This window comes from Mesoplodon densirostris, chromosome 3 (assembly GCF_025265405.1).
Source record: "Mesoplodon densirostris isolate mMesDen1 chromosome 3, mMesDen1 primary haplotype, whole genome shotgun sequence".
In the NCBI taxonomy this organism is placed as follows: Eukaryota; Metazoa; Chordata; class Mammalia; order Artiodactyla; family Ziphiidae; genus Mesoplodon; species Mesoplodon densirostris.
The window spans coordinates 112684535-112704259 of record NC_082663.1 but is presented as its reverse complement, the minus strand read 5'-3'; the positions used below and the strand labels follow the sequence as shown (position 1 = coordinate 112704259).

At 38.3% G+C, this 19725-nt stretch overlaps 1 protein-coding gene across 4 annotated transcripts in view; it reads left to right on the top strand.

Annotated features, from left to right (window-relative positions):
- Window positions 1-19725, top strand: part of KIF3A (kinesin family member 3A) — a 77926-nt gene that overhangs the window by 28103 nt on the left and 30098 nt on the right. For all 4 annotated transcript variants that reach the window (XM_060093340.1, XM_060093342.1, XM_060093339.1 and 1 more), the window contains exons 5-8: window positions 11658-11763; window positions 16141-16280; window positions 16911-17108; window positions 17413-17587. In XM_060093340.1, coding sequence (XP_059949323.1) covers window positions 11658-11763; window positions 16141-16280; window positions 16911-17108; window positions 17413-17587 — 619 coding nt within the window. The remainder of the gene's footprint in view (window positions 1-11657; window positions 11764-16140; window positions 16281-16910; window positions 17109-17412; window positions 17588-19725) is intronic.

Sequence of the window (19725 nt, the reverse complement as noted above, 5' to 3'; positions counted from 1 at the left end):
GAGAGTCAATATCAGCGGTGTCTCTGAGAATGATTAATCCTTTAATTTCCTTTCTTTCCTCCTGGTGGGATCTCCTCCCAAACCAGGGCCAGGATCCCCTAATTAGGGTCAAAACCAGAGAGAAAACAGGATTCATACTAATGTACTAAGACACCCGAGATAAAAGTCAAACTAATTCCAGAAGGCTCACTTTGATACAATATCATAAAAGCCTATACATAAGGAATTTTATCCCACTTTCTTTCCCTTTTAAAAAACAGTTCTAGTTAAATATAGGTGTTACAGTCTAAAGACCACCGAGGGGCCGTTGTTCATCAGAGCCTAAGGAATATTGGGGCCATGTGGTGTTACAGTAAAATATTCTCTTTCTTTTCATGGGAGCATAGCTGCAGTTCTTCCAGTTTTGCAAAATCCACCCTAGGGGACTACAAGATAGAACAGAGCTCTCATTACCCATTATTCTTTCACACGGCTGCTATTACCAGAAACAGACAGACTGGCAGATCAGTATCCAGAGTCTTCTCAGGGTCACAGTTTCGTAGCATGAGAATGGAAAGTTTCCTACCTACCATTCCAGATGGGTGCAGATGAGCCTTGGTCTAACAGGGAGTTTCTCAATTACTGCTCAGGCAGTGCTGGATGGCCAAGGGACTCCTTGACCCAGAACAGAAAGTCCAATTAAAGTGGTACTCTGCTCAAAACAAGATGACCATGTCATACACCTTCCCCCACAAAAAAGTAAAATTCCAATCAAGGCAACCCAATAGGGAAGAATGCCCTGCTGTCATCACACACGAGGTTACACCACTTGCCAGAGACGTCTTATACCAGGACCAGAGCCTTGTTTCCTTTACTAGGGAATCGAAAACACCATGGGCCAGTGCTGCCTGGTTAGTGGCAAGCACTTGGGGCTGTCCCTGAGACAAATGCACTCAGGCACCTGCTGGACAAGATCTGAGTGCCAGTGTCAGCCCAGGGCTGATGTGCCATGAGTGAGATGCCACTCAAGATGGCTGTCCCTTCATGGTCACCAAAATTGTTACTGAACCAAACTTGGGTCTGCTTGCCTGCCACACAGCAAGGCATATTTACTGACACTGGGTTGTGTTGAAGGAAAGTACACTGTTTTATTGCAGGGCACCAAGCAAGCTCATGCTCAGAAGGCTCAAACTCCCTAATGGCTTTTTTTCAGGGATGGGTTTTTAAAGGCAACATTTGCGGTGAGTGTTGCAGGGTGCATGACTTCTGATTAGTTGGTGGTGAGGTAACAGGTGATATTTCGGGAATCTTAATCATCAACCTCCTGGTTTAGTCCAGTCTGAGGTCTAGTGCTTGTGGTCAGACTGTAGTCATCATCCTCAACCTGGATGGGGGTCTTGGTTTCTACAGAACAACTCCAAGATACACATCAGATTGTTTTATATATTCCTTGAGGAGGAACTAGAACTCTGTTTTATACCTGAACTATTGTTTCAGCTATAAAAAGCAGTTTTTTGACTGCTTTTCTTTTGTTTCTGCATTCCTTCACTTCCTTAGTAACTGCTTGACTCTGCTCTTTGGAATTCAGGAAAAGCCTGGGAGACTAAATCCTTTTTCTACAAAGAGAATTGGGGGACATGGAGGGGCTTTTTTTTTTTACCTGGGAGGGTCCTGCAAGGTCCTGCTTTTTTTAAATTTTATTTTATTTTTATTGGAGTATAGTCGATTTACAATGTTGTGTTAGTTTCAGGTGTACAGCAAAGTGATTCAGTTATACATATACATATAATTCTATTCTTTTTCAAATCCTTTTCCCATTTAGCTTATTACAGAATATTGAGTAGAGTTCCCTGTGCTATACAGTAGGTCCTTGTTGGTTATCTATTTTAAATATATTAGTGTGTATATGTCAATCCCAAACTCACAATTTATCCTTCCCCCCAACCTTTACCCTTTGGTAACCATAAATTTGATTTCTAAGTCTGTGAGACTGTTTCTTTTTTTTTTTTTTTTTTTTTTTTCTTTTTGCGGTATGTGGGCCTCTCACTGTTGTGGCCTCTCCCGTTGCGGAGCACAGGCTCCGGATGCGCAGGCCCAGCGGCCACGGCTCACGGGCCCAGCCGCTCCGCGGCATATGGGATCCTCCCAGACCGGGGCACAAACCCGTATCCCCTGCATCGGCAGGCGGACTCTTAACCGCTGCGCCACCAGGGAGGCCCCTCTATTTTGTAAATAAGTTCATTTGTATCATATTTTATAGATTCTGCCTAGAAGTGATATATGATATTTGCCTTTCTCTGACTGACTTCACTTAGTATGATAATCTCTAGGTTCATCTGTGTTGCTGCTAATGGCATCATTTCATTCTTTTTAATGGCTGAATAATATTCCATTGTATAAATGTACCACATCTTTTTAAAAAATTATTAATTAATTAATTTATTTTTGGCTGTGTTGGGTCTTCCTTTCTGTGTGAGGGCTTTCTCTAGTTGTGGCAAGCGGGGGCCACTCTTCATCGCGGTGCGCCGGCCTCTCACTATCGCGGCCTCTCTTGTTGCAGAGCACAGGCTCCAGACATGCAGGCTCAGTAGTTGTGGCTCACGGGCCAGGTTGCTCCGTGGCACGTGGGATCTTCCCAGACCAGGGCTCGAACCCGTGTCTCCTGCATTGGCAGGCAGATTCTCAACCACTACGCCACCAGGGAAGCCCCAACCACATCTTCTTTATCCATTCTTGGACATTTAGGTTGCTTCCATGTTCTGGCTATTGTAAATAGTGCTCCAGTGAACATTGGGGTGTGTATATCTTTTCAAATTATGGTTTTCTCTGGATATATACCCAGGAGTGGGATTGCTGGATCATATTGTAGTTATGTTTTAGTTTTTTAAGGCAGCTTCATACTGTTCTTCATAGTGGCTGTACCAATTTATATTACCACCAAGAGTGTAGGAGAGTTCCCTTTTCTCCACACCGTCTCCAGCATTAATTGGTTCTAGAAATTTTGATGATGGCCATTCTGACTGGTGTGAGGTGATACTGTGTAGTTTTGATTTGCATTTCTCTAATAATTAGTGTTTTGTTTATCTAATAATTGGTGCTTTTTAGCCATCTGTATGTCTTCTTTGGAGAAATGTCTATTTAGATCTTCTACCCATTTTTTGATTGGGTTGTTTGTTTTTTGATATAGACCTGCATGAGCTGTTTGTATATTTTGGAGAGTAATCCCTTGCCGGTCGCTTTGTTTGCAAATATTTTCTCCCATTTTGTAAGTTGTCTTTTCATTTTGTTTATGGTTTCCTTTGCTGTGCAAAAGCTTTTAAGTTTAATTTGGTCCCATTTGATTATTTTTCTTTTCATTACTCTAGGAGGTAGATTGAAAAAAATCTTGCTGCAATTTATGTCAAAGAGTGTTCTGCTTATGTCTTCCTCTAAGAGTTTTATTGTATTTGGCCTTACATTTAGGCTTTTAATCCATTTGAGTTTATTTTTGTGTATGGTGTTAGGGAGTGTTCTAATTTCATTCTTTTAGCTGTCCGGTTTTCCCAGCACCACTTATTGAAGAGACTGTCTCTTTTCTCCATTGTATATTCTTGCTTCCTTTGTCATAGATTAGGTGACCATAGGTGTGTGGGTTTGGTCTCTTTGTATTTTCTATTTCTTCTTGGTTCAGTCTTGGAAGGTTGTACCTTTCTAAGAATTTGTGCATTTCTTCCAGGTTGTCCAGTTTACTGGCATATAGTTGCTTGTAGTAGTCTTTTATGATCCTTTGTATTTCTTTGGTGTCCATTGTAACTTCTCCTTTTTCATTTCAATTTTATTGATTTGAGCCCTCTCCTTTTTTTTCTTGATGAGTCTGGCTAAAGGTTTATCAATTTTGCTTATCTTTTCAAAGAACCAGCTTTTAATTTGATTGATCTTTTCTATTGTTTTCTTCATCTCTATTTCATTTATTTCTGCTCTGATCTTTATGATTTCTTTCCTTCTGTTAACTTTGGTTTTGTTTGTTCTTCTTTCTCTAATTGCTTTAGGTGTAAAGTTAGGTTTATTTGAGATTTTTCTTGTTTCCTGAGGTAAGATTGTATTGCTATAAACTTCCCTCTGAGAACTGCTTTCGCTGCATCCCATAGGTTTTGGATAGTTGTGCTTTCATTTTCATTTGTCTCTAGGTATTTTTTTTATTTCCTCTTTGATTTCTTCAGTTATCCACTGGTTGTTTAGTAGCACATTGTGTAGCCTCCACGTGTTTGTGTTTTTTACAGTTTTTTCCTTATAATTGATTTCTAATCTCAGAGCATTGTGGTTGGAAGAGATGCTTGATATGACTTTTAAAAATAAATTTATTTATTTATTTTTGGCTGTGTTGGTCTTTGTTGCTGTGCACAGCCTTTCTCTAGTTGTGGCGAGCAGGGGCTGCTCTTCATTGTGGTGAGCGGGCTTCTCACTGCAGTGGCTTCTCTTGTTGCTGAGCACAGGTTCTAGGTGCATGGGCTTCAGTAGTTGCGGCACGTGGGCACAGTAGTTGTGGCTCTTGGGCTCTAGAGCGCAGGATCAGTTGTGGTGCATGGGCTTAGTTGCTCCATGGCGTGTGGGATCTTTGTGGACCAGGGCTCGAACCCATGTCCCCTGCATTGGCAGGTGGATTCTTAACCACCACACCACCAGGGAAGTCCTGATATGATTTTAATTTTCTTAAATTTACCAAGTCTTGCTTTGTGGCCCAGCATGTGGTCAATCCTGGAGGATGTTCCATGTGCACTTGAGAAGAATGGGTATTCTGCTGTTTTTGAATGGAATGCTCTATAAATACCAATTAAGTCCATCTGCTCTAATGTGTCATTTAAGGCCTGTTTTTTCTTATCGATTTTTTGTCTGGATGATCTATCCATTGTTGAAAGTGGAGTGTTCAAGTCCCTCACAATTACTGTGTTACTGTCACTTTCTCCTTTTATGGGTCTTAACATTTGCCTTATATATTGAGGTGCTCCTATGTTGGGTGCATATATTTAGAATTGTTATCTTCTTCTTGGATTGATCCCTTGATCATTATGTAGTGTCCTTCTTTGTCTCTTGTAACAGTCTTTATTTTAAAATCTATTTTGTCTGAAATGAGTATTGCTACTCCAGCTTTCTTTTGATTTCCATTTGCATGGAAGACGTTTTTCCATCCCCTCACTTTCAGTCTGTATGTGTCCCTAGATCTCAAGCGGGTCCCTTGTAGACAGCATATATACAGGTCTTGTTTTTGTATCCATTCAGCAGTCTGTGTCTTTTGGTTGGAGCATTTAATCCATTTACATTTAAGGTAATTATTGACATGTATGTTCTTATTGCCATTTTGTTAATTGTTTTGGATTTGTTTTTGTAGGTGTTATTTCTCCTCTTCCTCTTTTGTTCTCTTCCTTTGTGATTTGATGACTAACTTTAGAGTTGTGTTTGAATTCCTTTTTCTTTTTTTTTTTTTTTTTTTTTTCTTTTTGTGGTATGCGGGCCTCTCACTGTTGTGGCCTCCCCCGTTGCGGAGCACAGGCTCCGGATGCGCAGGCCCAGCGGCCACGGCTCACGGGCCCAGCCGCTCCGCGGCATATGGGATCCTCCCAGACCGGGGCACGAACCCGTATCCCCTGCATCGGCAGGCGGACTCTCAACCACTGCGCCACCAGGGAGGCCCCCTTTTTCTTTTTTGTGTGTGTATCTATTGCAGATTTTTGATTTGCCATTACCATGAAGTTTTTTTGTTTTTTGGGGTTTTTTTTTTGCTGTACGCAGGCCTCTCACTGTTGTGGCCTCTCCCGTTGCGGAGCACAGGCTCCAGACGCACAGGCTCAGCGGCCATGGCTCACGGGCCCAGCCGCTCCGCGGCATGTGGGATCTTCCCGGACTGGGGCACGAACCCGTGTCCCCTGCATTGGCAGGCGGACTCTCAACCACTGCTCCACCAGGGAAGCCCTACCATGAAGTTTTGATATAGTATTCTTTATATAAACAAGATTGATTTAAGTTGCTGCTCTTTTAATTTCAAATGCATTTCTAGTATCCTGCATTTGTACTCTCCTCTTCTCATGATTGCTGGTTTTGATATCGTATTTGTGTGTGGATGATTTCCTACCTTTAACATATGTTTGCCTTTACTGGTGAGCTTTTCCATGCATAATTTTATGGTGTGTATTTACGTCCTTTTTTTTTTCTGCCTAGAGAAGTTCCTTTAGCATTTGTTGCAAAGCTGGTTTTGTGGTGCTGATTCTCTTAGGTTTTGCTTGTCTGGCAAGCTTTAGATTTCTCCGTCAAATCTAAATGAGAGCCTTGCTGGATAGAGTATTCTTGGTTGTAGGTTCTTCCCTTTCATCACTTTATTTTTGTTTGTTTTCTTTAACATCTTTATTGGAGTATAATTGCTTTACAATGGTGTGTTAGTTTCTGCTTTGAATCAGCTATACATATATCCCCATATCCCCTCCCTCTTGCGTCTCCCTTCCACCCTCTCTATCCCACCCCTCTAGGTGGTCACAAAGCACTGATTTCACTTTAAATAGATCATGCCACTCCCTTCTGGCCTGCAGAGTCTCCGCTGAAAAATCAGGTGATAACCTTATGCGGATTCCCTTTTAAGTTATTTGTTGCTTTTCCTTTGTTGCTTTTAATATTTTTCTCTTTGTCTTTAATTTTTGTCAATTTGATTACTACATGTTTCGGTATGTTCCTCCTTGGGTTTACCTGGCCTGGGACTCTCTGCACTTCCTGAACTTGGGTGACTGTTTCCTTTACCATGTTGGGGAAGTTTTCAGCTATTATCTCTTCAAATATTTTCTCAGGTCCTTTCTCTCGCTCTTTCCTTCTGGGATCTCTATAATGTGAATGTCAGTGTGTTTAATGTTGTCCCAGAGGTGTCTGAGACCGTTCTCATTTCTTTTCATTCTTTTTTTTTTTATTCTGTTCCACAGCAGTGATTTCCAGTGTTCTGTCTTCCAGCTTACATATCCATTTTTCTGCCTCATTTACTCTGCTATTGATTCCATCTATCATATTTTCATTTCAGTTATTGTGTTGTTCATCTCTGTTTGTTCTTTAGATCTTCTAGCTCTTTGTTAAACATTTCCTGTATCTTCTCAGTCTGTGCCTCCATTCTTTTTCTGAGATCTTGGATTATCTTTACTATCATTACTCTGAATTCTTTTTCGTGTAGGTTGCCTATCTCCATTTCACTTAGTTGTTCTTCTGGGGTTTTATCTTGTTCCTTCATCTGGGACATAGTCATCTGCCATCTCATTTTGTCTACCTTTCTGTGATCGTGGTTTCCATTCTGCCAGCTGCAAGTCTGTAGTTCTTATTGCTTCTGCTGTCTGCCCCCTGGTGGATGAGACTGGTCTAAGAGGCTTGTGCAGGCTTCCTGGTGGGGGGAACTGGTTCCTGCTCACTGGTGAGTCGAGCTGGGTGTTGTCCCTCTGGTGGGCAGGGCCGTGTCAAGGGGGCTGTTTAGCAGGCAGCTGTGGGCTCAGGAAGACTTTAGGCAGCCTGTCTTCTGATGGGTGGGGCTGTGTTACTGCCCTGTTGGTTGTTTGGCCTGAGGAGTCCCAGCAGTGGAGCCTACAGGCTGTTGGGTGGCGCCAGGTCTTGGTGAGAAAATGGCAGCCTCCAGGAGGACTCATGCCAGTGAGTACTCCCTAGAACTACTGCCACCAGTGTCTTTGTCCGCACAGTGATTCATAGTCAACCCCTGCCTCCCCAGGAGACTCTCCAAGACCAGCAGGTAGGTCTGGCCCAGGCTCCTATGAGGTCACTGCTTTTTCCCCTGGGCACTGGTGTGCACGAGACCTTGTGTGTGCCCTCCAAGAGTAGAGTTCCTCTTTCCCCCAGTCCTGTGGAATTCCTGCAATCAAACCCCACTGGCCTTCAAAGCCAGATGCTCTGGGGGCTTCTCCTCTCAATGCCAGACCCCCAGGATAGGGAGCCTGATGTGGGGCTCAGAACTTTCACCCCTGTGGGAGAACATCTGTGATATAATTATTCTCCAGTTTGTGGGTCACCCACCCAGCAGATATGGGATTTGATTTTATCGTGACTGAGCCCCTTCTAATGACTTGTTGTGGCTTCTCCTTTGTCTTTGGATGTAGGATATCTTCTTTGGTAGGTTGTAGTGTTTTTTTTTTTCGATGGTTGTTCACCAGTTAGTTGTGATTTTGGTGTTTTCTTGATACAGGGTGAGCTCATGTCCTTCTATCTGCCATCTTATCTCAGGGTCCTGCTTTATTTCAGAATCATATTCAGTTTCTTCATATTTCATGTCTCATTATCTACAATTAATAATTGAATATAGAATTAATATCTTGTGATTGGGAATGACCATAGACTTTGCAGACTGATGCCAGTTTGAAGAGTGTTTGTTTTCATTCTGCAATGAGATGAGAATAGTAAATGAAAGTACATGCTTAAAAACTTTTATAGCAATTTGACATTGTCATGGTATCCAAGTGCATGATTTTTGTATTTTTCAGAGATATCACTTTCCACATTAGAAATATATGTATAATTCTTTACCATAGATTTTTCTGAGAAGCATTGATATAAACCAGTAATATTCAAACATTTTAAAAGATTTAAAGCCATTAAACAGTTGAATCAAACCAAACCTTATGTGGAAGCCCAATCTATAAAATACATGAAAGTAAAGCTCTCTTTAGAACTTGTGTCTGGATCTGAGAACCCCCAAACTCACACAGTGGCCCTCTCATTGCCACCATGGACCCTCTAGTGCTTGTCAGAGCACAGTTTGAAACCCACTGGTTTATAGAGACCAACACATTTCTTTACTACTAGTAAAATTAGGGCTTAATGTATATCTCATGATAGAAAAAAGGTAGTTTTTCCTAATGTATAAATATATCATAAAAGAGACTAAAGAAACCCAAAACCTCTAACTAGATTTAAAATCAACACCTAGAATTTAGAGTATTTGCCTTTGTGACTTTTGTTTCTGCTATAAACTTTTGTTTGTTGTCTTTGTGTGGTCTTACTACCTTTGGAATGGCTTGCCCCACTGGCAGCCACAGGCCTCTGCCTCAGTTTCACTTTATTCTGTTGATTTGTGGATGTGACTTCTAGGGCCTTGAAAAGTGAATTTTGTATTTCTATTTGTATTTTACAGATAGTATTAAAATACTATCTGTATTTTAAATAAATATATCCCAAATACAGCCTTCAAGTTGGGTAAAAGTTCTCATAAAGTTACTCATGGAAAGGTAATATTTTTACATGGTTACCATAGATCTGATTATTTCATTCAGCTGTGTGAAATACTCCAGTGGCTTCAAATTGCTGTTAAGATAAAGACCAATAATCAGAGAAGTGCAAATCAAAATTACAATGAGGTACCACCTCACGCTGGTCAGAATGGCCATCATCAAAACATCTACAAATAACAAATTCTGGAGAGGCTGTGGAGAAAAGGGAACCCTCTTACACTGTTGGTGGAACTGTAAATTGGTGCAGCCACTGTGGAAAACAGTATGGAGATTCCTCAGAAAACTTAAAATAGAGTTATTATATGATCTAGCAATCCCATTTCTGGGTATATATCCAAACAAAACTATAATTTGAAAAGATAACATGCACCCCAGTGTTCATAGCAGCACTACTTACAATAGCCAAGACACAGAAGCAACCTAAATGTCCATCAACAGATGAATGGATAAAGAAGATGTGGTGTATATATATATATATATACATATATATATATGTATATATATGTATATATATATATATACACACACATACACACACAATGGAATACTATTCAGCCATAAAAAGGAATGAAATAATGCCATTTGCAGCAATGTGGATCAACCTAGAGATTATCATGCTAAATGAAGTAAGTCAGAAAGACAAATATCACATGATGTCACTTATATGTGGAATCTAAAATATGACTCAACTGAACTTATTTATGAAACAGACTCACAGACATAGAGAACAGACTTGTGGTTGCCAAGGCAGAGGGGGGATGGGGAGGGATGGATTGGGGGTCTGGGCTTAGCAGATGCAAACTATTATATATAGAATGGATAAACAACAAGGTCCTACTGTATAGCACAGGGGACTATATTCAATATCCTGTAATAAACCATAATGGAAAAGAATATATATGTATATGTGTGTGTGTGTATATATATGTATATACATACACATATATATAACTGACTCACCTTGCTGTACACCAGAAACCAACATATTGTATATCAACTACAGTTCAATAATTAAAAAAAAAAGACCAATTACTATTCTTAATCTTAGCTCTGCCTCTTAATCTTATCTGGCTACCTCTGTAGCCAGATATCCCACCTGTTTCCCCCCCTGCCGCCTACTCTTTCCCTGGCTTTTGTTTGTTTCGTTGGTTTTTATTTTTTTAAATACCTGGTTTTTAGGTTGAGAGCTGTTGTTGGGACCAGAGCTCACATCTCCTGGAACGCGGCCCCTGCACTACTTGCCTCCCCAGGTCATGTTCATAGAGCTCCCAAGCCAGGCTGGCCTTACTTCCAAGTGATTGATTAAGAGGAGGCAACCTCTGTCTTCGTTTAGACAACTTCCTGGTTTTCACTTCCTAAGTCATCCTGTTAGGTCATGCCTCTGAGCTTCACACTGGTTTTGAGTTTGAAGATTCCCAGTTCACAAACTGTTCTTTCTTGCACAATAAACTCTTACAGAGTACTAATAAAAAAAAAAAAAACGGGCTTCCCTGGTGGTGCAGTGGTTGAGAATCCGCCTGCCGATGCAGGGGACATGGGTTCGTGCCCCGGTCCGTGAAGATCCCACGTGCCGCGGAGCGGCTGGGCCCGTGAGCCATGGCCGCTGAGCCTGCGCGTCCAGAGCCTGTGCTCCGCGGCAGGAGAGGCCACAGCAGTGAGAGGCCCGCGTACTTTTTCTCATTTCAGGATTCTTGCACATACTGTTTTCCTCTTGTTCTAACACAGATTGTCTACCTCCTATTTCTTCAAGTCTTAGCTTAAACATCATCTTGGGGAACTTATCCTGTCCCTGCTTCACTAGCTTAAGTCTGTCTATAATGCATTCTTTTTTTTATTCATAAATCTATTTATTTTTGACTGCGTTGGGTCTTCATTGCTGCTCACAGGCTTTCTCTAGTTGCAGAGAGCGGGGGCTACTCTTTGTTGCGGTGCGCGGGCTTCTCATTGCAGTGGCTTCTCTTGTTGCGGAGCATGAGCTCTAGGTGCTCCAGTAGTTGTGGCACACGGGCTCAGTAGTTGTGGCTCGTGGGCTCTAGAGTGCAGGCTCAGTAGTTGTGGCACACAGGCTTAGTTGCTCCGTGGCATGTGGGATCTTCCTGAACTGGGGCACGAACCCGTGTCCCCTGCATTGGCAGGTGGATTCTTAACCACTTCGCCACCAGGGAAGTCCCTATGTTGTATTCTTATACTTTCCTGTATTTTTTTTTCTTCATGGCATTGTCACAACTGAAATAAAATAAAATAAAATAATTTGTGTGTGTAATTATTCATTTGTATGTTCTCCCTGTAGATTGTTACCTCCACTAGTGTAGAAACTGTCTACCTTGTTCATCACTGTATCCTCACTGTCTAGCACAGTGTCCAGCATGTAGTAGATGTTCAATAAATAACTGTGGAAGAATTATGGATATATGTGTAAAGTCTGTATGATTTTTTTTTTAGGTTAAAGAAAGACCTGATGTGGGAGTTTATATCAAGGATTTATCAGCTTATGTGGTAAATAATGCTGATGATATGGATAGAATTATGACACTGGGCCACAAAAATCGTAAGTATATTGCTTAATTGTAATTAAACATTTATGTGTGGAGTCGGCTCTTTTCGAAGCCAACCTGGTATGGCATTTTGCGCCGTAAGGATTGGATTTTTAGGTTTCTTGGAAACCCTTCCTCTTTGACTATTTACTATGTGGAAAGCATATATGAATGAAAGATATCACAGATTGCTTTCCATGCTGACCAAAATTTTGTTACTTAGCAATAGTGCTATATCTTTGAGACTCTCATATTGTTGTCTCTTGTTAGTAATAATAATATTGGTAACATTTATTGAGTACTTACTGTGTGGCAAGTGCTTGTGCAAATGCTTTATAAGAGTGATCTCTTTTAATCCTCGAAATGGACTATGAAGGTATTAAATTCCTATGTTATTGTCCAGGTCATATACTAATTAATAAGTAGCAGAGTGAGTATTTGAATGTATACCATTAGTCAGCATTAACCAGGCACTATAATGCCTCCCTTTTGTTGACAAGAAAAGCAAACAAAATTAAATAAAGTGGCATTCTTTTTAGTAATCATTTCAAGTTTTTTCTAAAGAATAAAAAGTTTCAGCAATATTGCTGATGCCCCAGGCCCAGTACTAATGATGTTGCTAACAGCAATTAAAGATTAGAGGTAAAAGAAAAGAACATTGGGCTTCCCTGGTGGCGCAGTGGTTGAGAGTCCGCCTGCTGATGCAGGGGACGCGGGTTCGTGCCCCGGTCCGGGAGGATCCCACATGCCGTGGAGCGGCTGTGCCTGTGAGCCATGGCCGCTGAGCCTGCGCATCCGGAGCCTGTGCTCCGCAACGGGAGAGGCCACAGCAGTGAGAGGCCCGCGTACCGCAGAAAAAAAAAAAAAAAAGAAAAGAACATAGGAAATAACCTTTTTTTTTTTTTTAGATTTTTGTGACTATACTAAAAATCTAGCAAACTCAAGGAAACAAAGCAAAAATTTAAAAAATTCAATTGTATTCTTATAAACCAAATAATAGAAAAATACCAAAATTTTAACAGGAAAATGAGCAAAAGATGTTTATGACTATGTTGTTCACAGAAGAACTATACACAGCAGTAAGTATATGAAAGGATGTTCGACTTCACAAGTAATCAGGAAAATGCATATTAAAACAACAGTAGGAGATGTTTTACCCATCTGTTTGGATGAAAGGATATCCAGGTTGGTGAGGCTCTAAGGAAATGGGCAGTGGTGATGGGAATATACAGCCTTTTTGAAGGGCAGTATAGTTGTATCTGTTGAAATTTTTAAGAATGCATTCCTTTGACCCACTGTTTCTATTTGTAGATATATATTCTAGAAAAATATTTTTTGGTGTAAACAAAAAAATACCTTATTACAGCATTACTTGTAATAGCAAAAAGTTTGACACAACCTAAATAACTGTCAAAAAACATTGGTTATATAAATTATGGTGCAAAAATATTATGGACTATAATGAAGCTGTTAAAAAAAAAAAAAAAACCAGTGAGTTAAATTTACATGTAGAGACCCAAAAGACTTTCCAGATATATATTAAGGGAAAAAGAAAGCTAACTAGCACAGTATGTAATGCATCATCCCATGTGTAAAAAAAGCCAAATTATCAAACTACATATTTGGGTATTTTGTGTGTGTGTGTGTGTGTGTGTGTATGTATGTGTGTGTGTGTTCACATGTATGTATGTGAAATACAAAATGAAAGGACATTTCATAGTGGTTACCTTTAGTGAAGGGGAAATAAGAGTGGGGGAAAGGGATATAGGGAGCTTTCACTTTATGTTTTTTGTATTTTTGAATTTTTTATACCAGGAATATGTTCATATATTGCTTATTTAACTTAAGAAATTTTTAACATAAGATTCCACTCACAATAGTGACCAAAACCTTCCATTAACTACCTAAGAATTAATTTAACTTGGTATGTGAGATTTGTCTAAGGAAAAATGGAAAGATTCTAATGAGAGAAATAAAATGAAAGGAAGGTAAAGAGATTTGAACACCTAAGATAGCAGAGAGGAAAATAGTCTTCATTAATAAATAGATTGAGTTCAAGAATTAAAGGTTTAGCTGCAGTGGGGGGCCTCCTGCACTGCTGGTGGGAATGTAAATTGGTGCAGCCACTATGGAGCACAGTATGGAGGTTCCTCAGAAAACTAAAAATAAGAGTTGCCAGATGATCCAGCAATCCCACTCCTGGACATATATCCAGACAAAACTATAATTTGAAAAGATACAAGCACCCCTATGTTCATAGCAGCACTATTCACAATAGCCAAGGCACAGAGACAATCTAAATGTCCATCGACAGATGAATGGATAAAGAAGGAATATCACACAATGGAACATTACTCAGACATAAAAAAGAATGAAATAATACCATTTGTGGCAACAAGGATGGACCTAGAGATTATCATATTAAGTCAGAAAGAAAAAGACAAATACCATATAATATCAATTATATGTGGAATCTAAAATACAACACAAATGGACATATTTATGAAATGGAAACAGATTCATAGGTACAGAGAACAGACTTGTGGTTGCCAAGGAGGAGGGGGGTGGGGAAGAGAAGGATTGGGATAAGTTTTTCTGTACCTCCTTGAAAAACATAGAAATTTAATTTTTTATTCCAAAATAAATATTTTGACAAAAATTACAGCTATGGAAATGTTTTATTTCCGTTATGCAGTGTGTTAGGTTGGATCATTTAGTCTACTTGATTGCTGCAAGCTGTTCTCTCCTAGGGATTCTAAAGTTCAGTGTAGGTCACTTTTGACATAATGTCTGTTGCATTGCTTTGTTTTCATAACTGGAAATATAGAAAAATCACAATCATAAATAGCATGCTTTACTTATAATGCAAAAACAATGGGTATTAAAATATTTAATATGACTTTTTCAAATTATACTTTCTCTCCCACTCCAAACTGAAAAACACTGCTATAGCTTGTTTTGATAATCACATAGCTATAAAACTATTCCTATCCTTTCATAAGGTAGTTCCAGTTTGGAAAATAGAACCCATTGTTATAATTCTAAAGAGAAAGAAAAATATCTGCTCAAAGATGCTCATATTAGTGTCCCTTATGAAGAACTAAAATAGGAAACAACCCCAAATATCTCCCAGTAAGATAATAAAAAAATCAATTTTAGTAAAAATTTCAAGTTGGTTTTTACATGGAAATATATGTAGGAGATAATGTTAAGTGGAAAAAAAACAAGATAAAATAAGACCTACTACCACTCTGTGGAAATATGTATAGTGTGTTACTTCTGAATAGATGATTTGAAGTGGTGTCAGATTTATTAGTTTTTTATATTTTTGGAAAAAAATCATAAATTTGATTTTAAAAATTCATAACTTGATTTAAAAGAAAACAGAAAAGTATAGTATGGAATCACAGATCCTTGCATTTTCCCTCACTGATTTTCCATTTACCTTCTTTCATTGGGCTTTACTTTTCTTTACCAGTACAATTTACTTTCTAGTTATCTGACTTATAATATAGCCATTTGCTAATAAAGAGTACCCTTTTAATGTTTAAATTGTAAAATCACAGCTCACATGGAGAAGCTCTACATGAATATAGTAGGAAAATCATTTTGGCATTGGATGAAATTAACATACTGCTTTTAAAATACTTTGGAATTTAAGAAAAAAATCCCCAATACATGCCTATTGTGAAAAACAAAACAGATCTTTTTCTTTGTTTGCACAATATATTCATGTAAAATATTTATACACACTCAAATTCTTAGCATATTTTGAATGGATGCTTTTGTTTTACAGAAATGGGATTATACTCTATATTCCTCTCTTTTTTTCATATGTTATGGGTATCTTTCCATGTCATTCAGATCTACCTTATTTTTTTTAAAAAAGACTGCTTAGTAATTCATAGTGTGACTATTCTATAATTGATTAACCACTGTCATATTGGTTGTTTCTGATCTCTCACTGTTGCAAACAGTTCTTCCCTGAATATCTTTGTATCATCTAATGTATATATGCAAGTATTCCTGTGGTTGATTCCCAGAACATATCAATAATACTTTTTAGAGACAGCTGAAACAGCAGTTAATTTTTTGAATTATTTAACATGTATTTTTTAATGTAAATTAGTTAATTTTTTAAGCCAGCAATACTTGAAATTAAGTATTTTGTCCTCAAATCCCCTCTTTCATGTGAAAAAAAATACAGTTTTTTGTTATCAACATAAATTGTCAGAAATTTCTAATAATGGCTAAATATACCTAAGTTTTTATGTTTTAGCCATGCTCTCTGGCTGTTGGCTCTGATGAAATTCAGTATTCTGGATATTTAATTATTTTTAAAGGCATTCCCTGTTGTTGTAGTTTTAAATAATTTCCTCCCTTTATTCAAGGTTCTGTTGGTGCAACTAATATGAATGAACATAGTTCCCGTTCCCATGCCATCTTTACAATTACTATAGAATGCAGTGAAAAAGGCGTTGATGGTAACATGCATGTCAGGATGGGGAAGCTCCATCTTGTAGATCTTGCTGTAAGTAACAGGATGCTACTTAAGAATAACTCTTATGATTTCTTTTTATTTTATAAATCAATAATAATTCAAGTGAAAAGGAGTGATTATATAATTTTTAAGTTTTACTTATGTATGTGTTTAACTTATTATTCTTTTTTTAATATTTATTTATTTATTTGGCTGCATCGGGTCTTAATTGTGGCACGTGGGATCTTTGATCTTTGTTGCGGCATGCGGGATCTTTAATTGCGGCACGTGAACTCTTAGTGGCAGCATGTGGGATCTAGTTCCCTGACCAGTGATTGAACCTGGGCTCCCTGCATTGGGAGTGTGGAGTCTTAGCCACTGGACCACTAGGGAAGTCCCCTTAACTTACTACTAATTATGGACTATTTCAAACCTGTATAGAGTAGATAGAATAGTATAATGATTTCCCATGTACCCATCACCCAACTTCAGCAATTATCAGTTCACGGCCAGTCCTATTTCATCTCTACCCTCAGCCACTTCTTCCCTTCCAGTATTATTTTGAAGTGAATTCCAGATAATCATATTAGATTTTTTACTGTTAGAATACTTTTTTTAACTTTGGGAAGAATATTCTGTATTTTTTATTTTAGCTTTACTTCTATCTCTGTTTATTGTAAGGGTTCAGAAAGACAAGCAAAAACTGGAGCTACTGGGCAGCGCCTGAAAGAAGCTACAAAAATCAATCTTTCACTTTCTACCCTTGGTAATGTTATTTCTGCCTTGGTTGATGGAAAAAGCACTCATGTGCCTTATCGTAACTCTAAATTGACTCGTCTTCTTCAGGATTCCTTAGGAGGAAATTCAAAAACCATGATGGTAAGACTTAATTGGTGGTATAGTTATCATCAGGAAAATTTAAGATTCCTGTTTATGCCAGTAGTTAATATTCGTAACATTTTTTAAACTATTTATTATTTTACTTTTTAAAATCTATGGTTATTTTTTCTAGCACACCATGTGTGCGAGTCTATAATTGTATTGTTTGGAAACCTATGTGGTGGTTCCCTCTTTTTCAGGAAGACTGGAATGGAAATATATTCCAAAATTCTTTTTGATATGTTCATAATGATAGTATTAATTTGTGTCAAGTGTAAAACGTTTTGTATTCCTAATTCAACAGTGTGCAAACATTGGACCAGCAGATTACAATTACGATGAAACCATCAGTACATTGCGGTATGCTAATCGTGCTAAGAATATTAAAAATAAAGCTAGAATTAATGAAGATCCAAAGGATGCTTTGCTTCGTCAGTTTCAGAAAGAAATAGAAGAACTGAAAAAAAAGCTTGAAGAAGGTAACGTTTTCTCAAAATATTAATCTTAATGTTGGCTAAAAACATGTTGTTTAACCAGTAAGTGTTCTAATAAAAAGCCACCTATTAAAAATTCTCTGAACCGGGCCTCCCTGGTGGCACAAGTGGTTGAGAGTCCGCCTGCCGATGCGGGGGATACGGGTTCGTGCCCCGGTCTGGGAGGATCCCATATGCCGCGGAGCGGCTGGGCCCGTGAGCCATGGCCGCTGAGCCTGTGCGTCCGGAGCCTGCACATCCGGAGCCTGTGCTCCGCAACGGGGGAGGCCACAACAGTGAGAGGCCCGCATACCACAAAAAAAAAAAAAAAAAAAAAAAAAAATTCTCTGAACCTCTAACATTGATATTTAAGGGGATATTTCTGCAAGGTAAATTGATACTTACATACTTTAACATTTCCATATTAAGCTCAAGTAGAATTATATAATATTTGTGTATTGATTTTAAAAAATTCATTTAATTTAAACCTTCATCTCAGTCCCCATGATCTTTTGTAAAGATTTCATATGTCCACTTATTAAATAATGAATTTTTATTTGTCTCTGTATAAGAGCAAGTTCTACCATACATGTATTTAGGGAAAATGACCAGAGTTCTTTGTGATAGGTATCAGTCACTATTGTTTGAAGTAAACAAAGCAATCAGAGAGTCATGGGTAAACCTAGTTTACTCTAAGTAAAAATTCATTGCATGACCTTGAAAATATGCTTTCATGTTTAAATTTGAACATGAGATTCTATTTTGGAAATTCTTTTCTAACAGGATATAATGTCAGAAGTTTAGAAAATTTGCAGACCTTATTCATTAGGGCAAGAAATTTACCAACCATCATTAGGCAGTCAGTGACTCCCTGAATCTTCATGCTAAGAACTAACTGGCATAGGGCTCCTTTGCATACCAGGTGAATAAAGGGCTTTGAAATTGCCTCTTTTCAGTCTGTGGGGAAACTGGTTAGATCAGATATGAAATCCAGAGATGCCAGCATTACAAACATTTGGAGAAGGTGCTGATTCAATAAATCTGAGTAAGATTATCGAGGAAAAGCAGTAATTGAGCTGCCTCTTAGATAATGGAATTTGGTATTTTAAATGTGACCACTAGGTGGTATTTATAGTCAGTATGTTTTAAAGATGTAAAGTTTCTTAGATTTCTTAATATTGAGTTCATATCTTTATTTTGCTTACCCTTTTTTTTTACATTTTTTTATTGTGGTAAAATATACATAACATAAAAATTACCGTTTTAACTATTTTTGTGTACAGTTCTGTGGCATTAAGTACATTCACGTTATTCTGCAACCATTACCACCATCCATCTCCAGGACTTTTTAATCATCCCAAATGAACCTCTGTACCCATTAAACACTAGATCCCCATCCCTCTCACTCCCTCAGTCCCTGGTAACCCACTGTTCTACTTTCTATTTCTATGAACTTGACTATTCTAGGTACCCCATGTAAGTAGAATCATATAATATGTCTCCTTTTGTGTCTGGCTTATTTTACTTAACATAATGTCCTCGGTGTTCATCCATATTGTTGCATGTGTCAGAATTTCCTTCCTTTTTAAGACTGAATAATATTCCATTGTGTGTATATACCATGTTTTGTTTATACCTTCATCTGTTGATGGACACTTGGGTTGCTTCTACCTTTTGACTATTGTGAATAATGCTACTATGAACGTGGGTGTACAAATTCCTGTTTGAGTCCTTGCTTTCAATTCTTTTGTTCTTTCGGGTATATACCCAGAGGTAGAATTGCTGGTAATATGGTAATACTGACTTTATTTTTAATAAATTTCATTTTATTTATGCTCTTAGGACATATTGTTTTAATAATTCAGTTAATAGAGTTAATCATAAAAACAATTAAAAAATAGGCAGAAACATTAAAAGAATAATTTTTTAACTTTTTATTTTGAAATAATTTTAGGCTTACAGAAAACTCACAAGTATAGCAAGAAGAGTTCTTATATACCTATTAGCCAGTTTCCCCTAATGTTAGCATCTTACATAACCATGGTTCAATTATTGACACCAGGAAATTCACAGTGATACAAACGTATTAACTAATCCACAGACCTTACTAGACTTTTGACAGTTTTCTCTCTAATGCCCTTTTC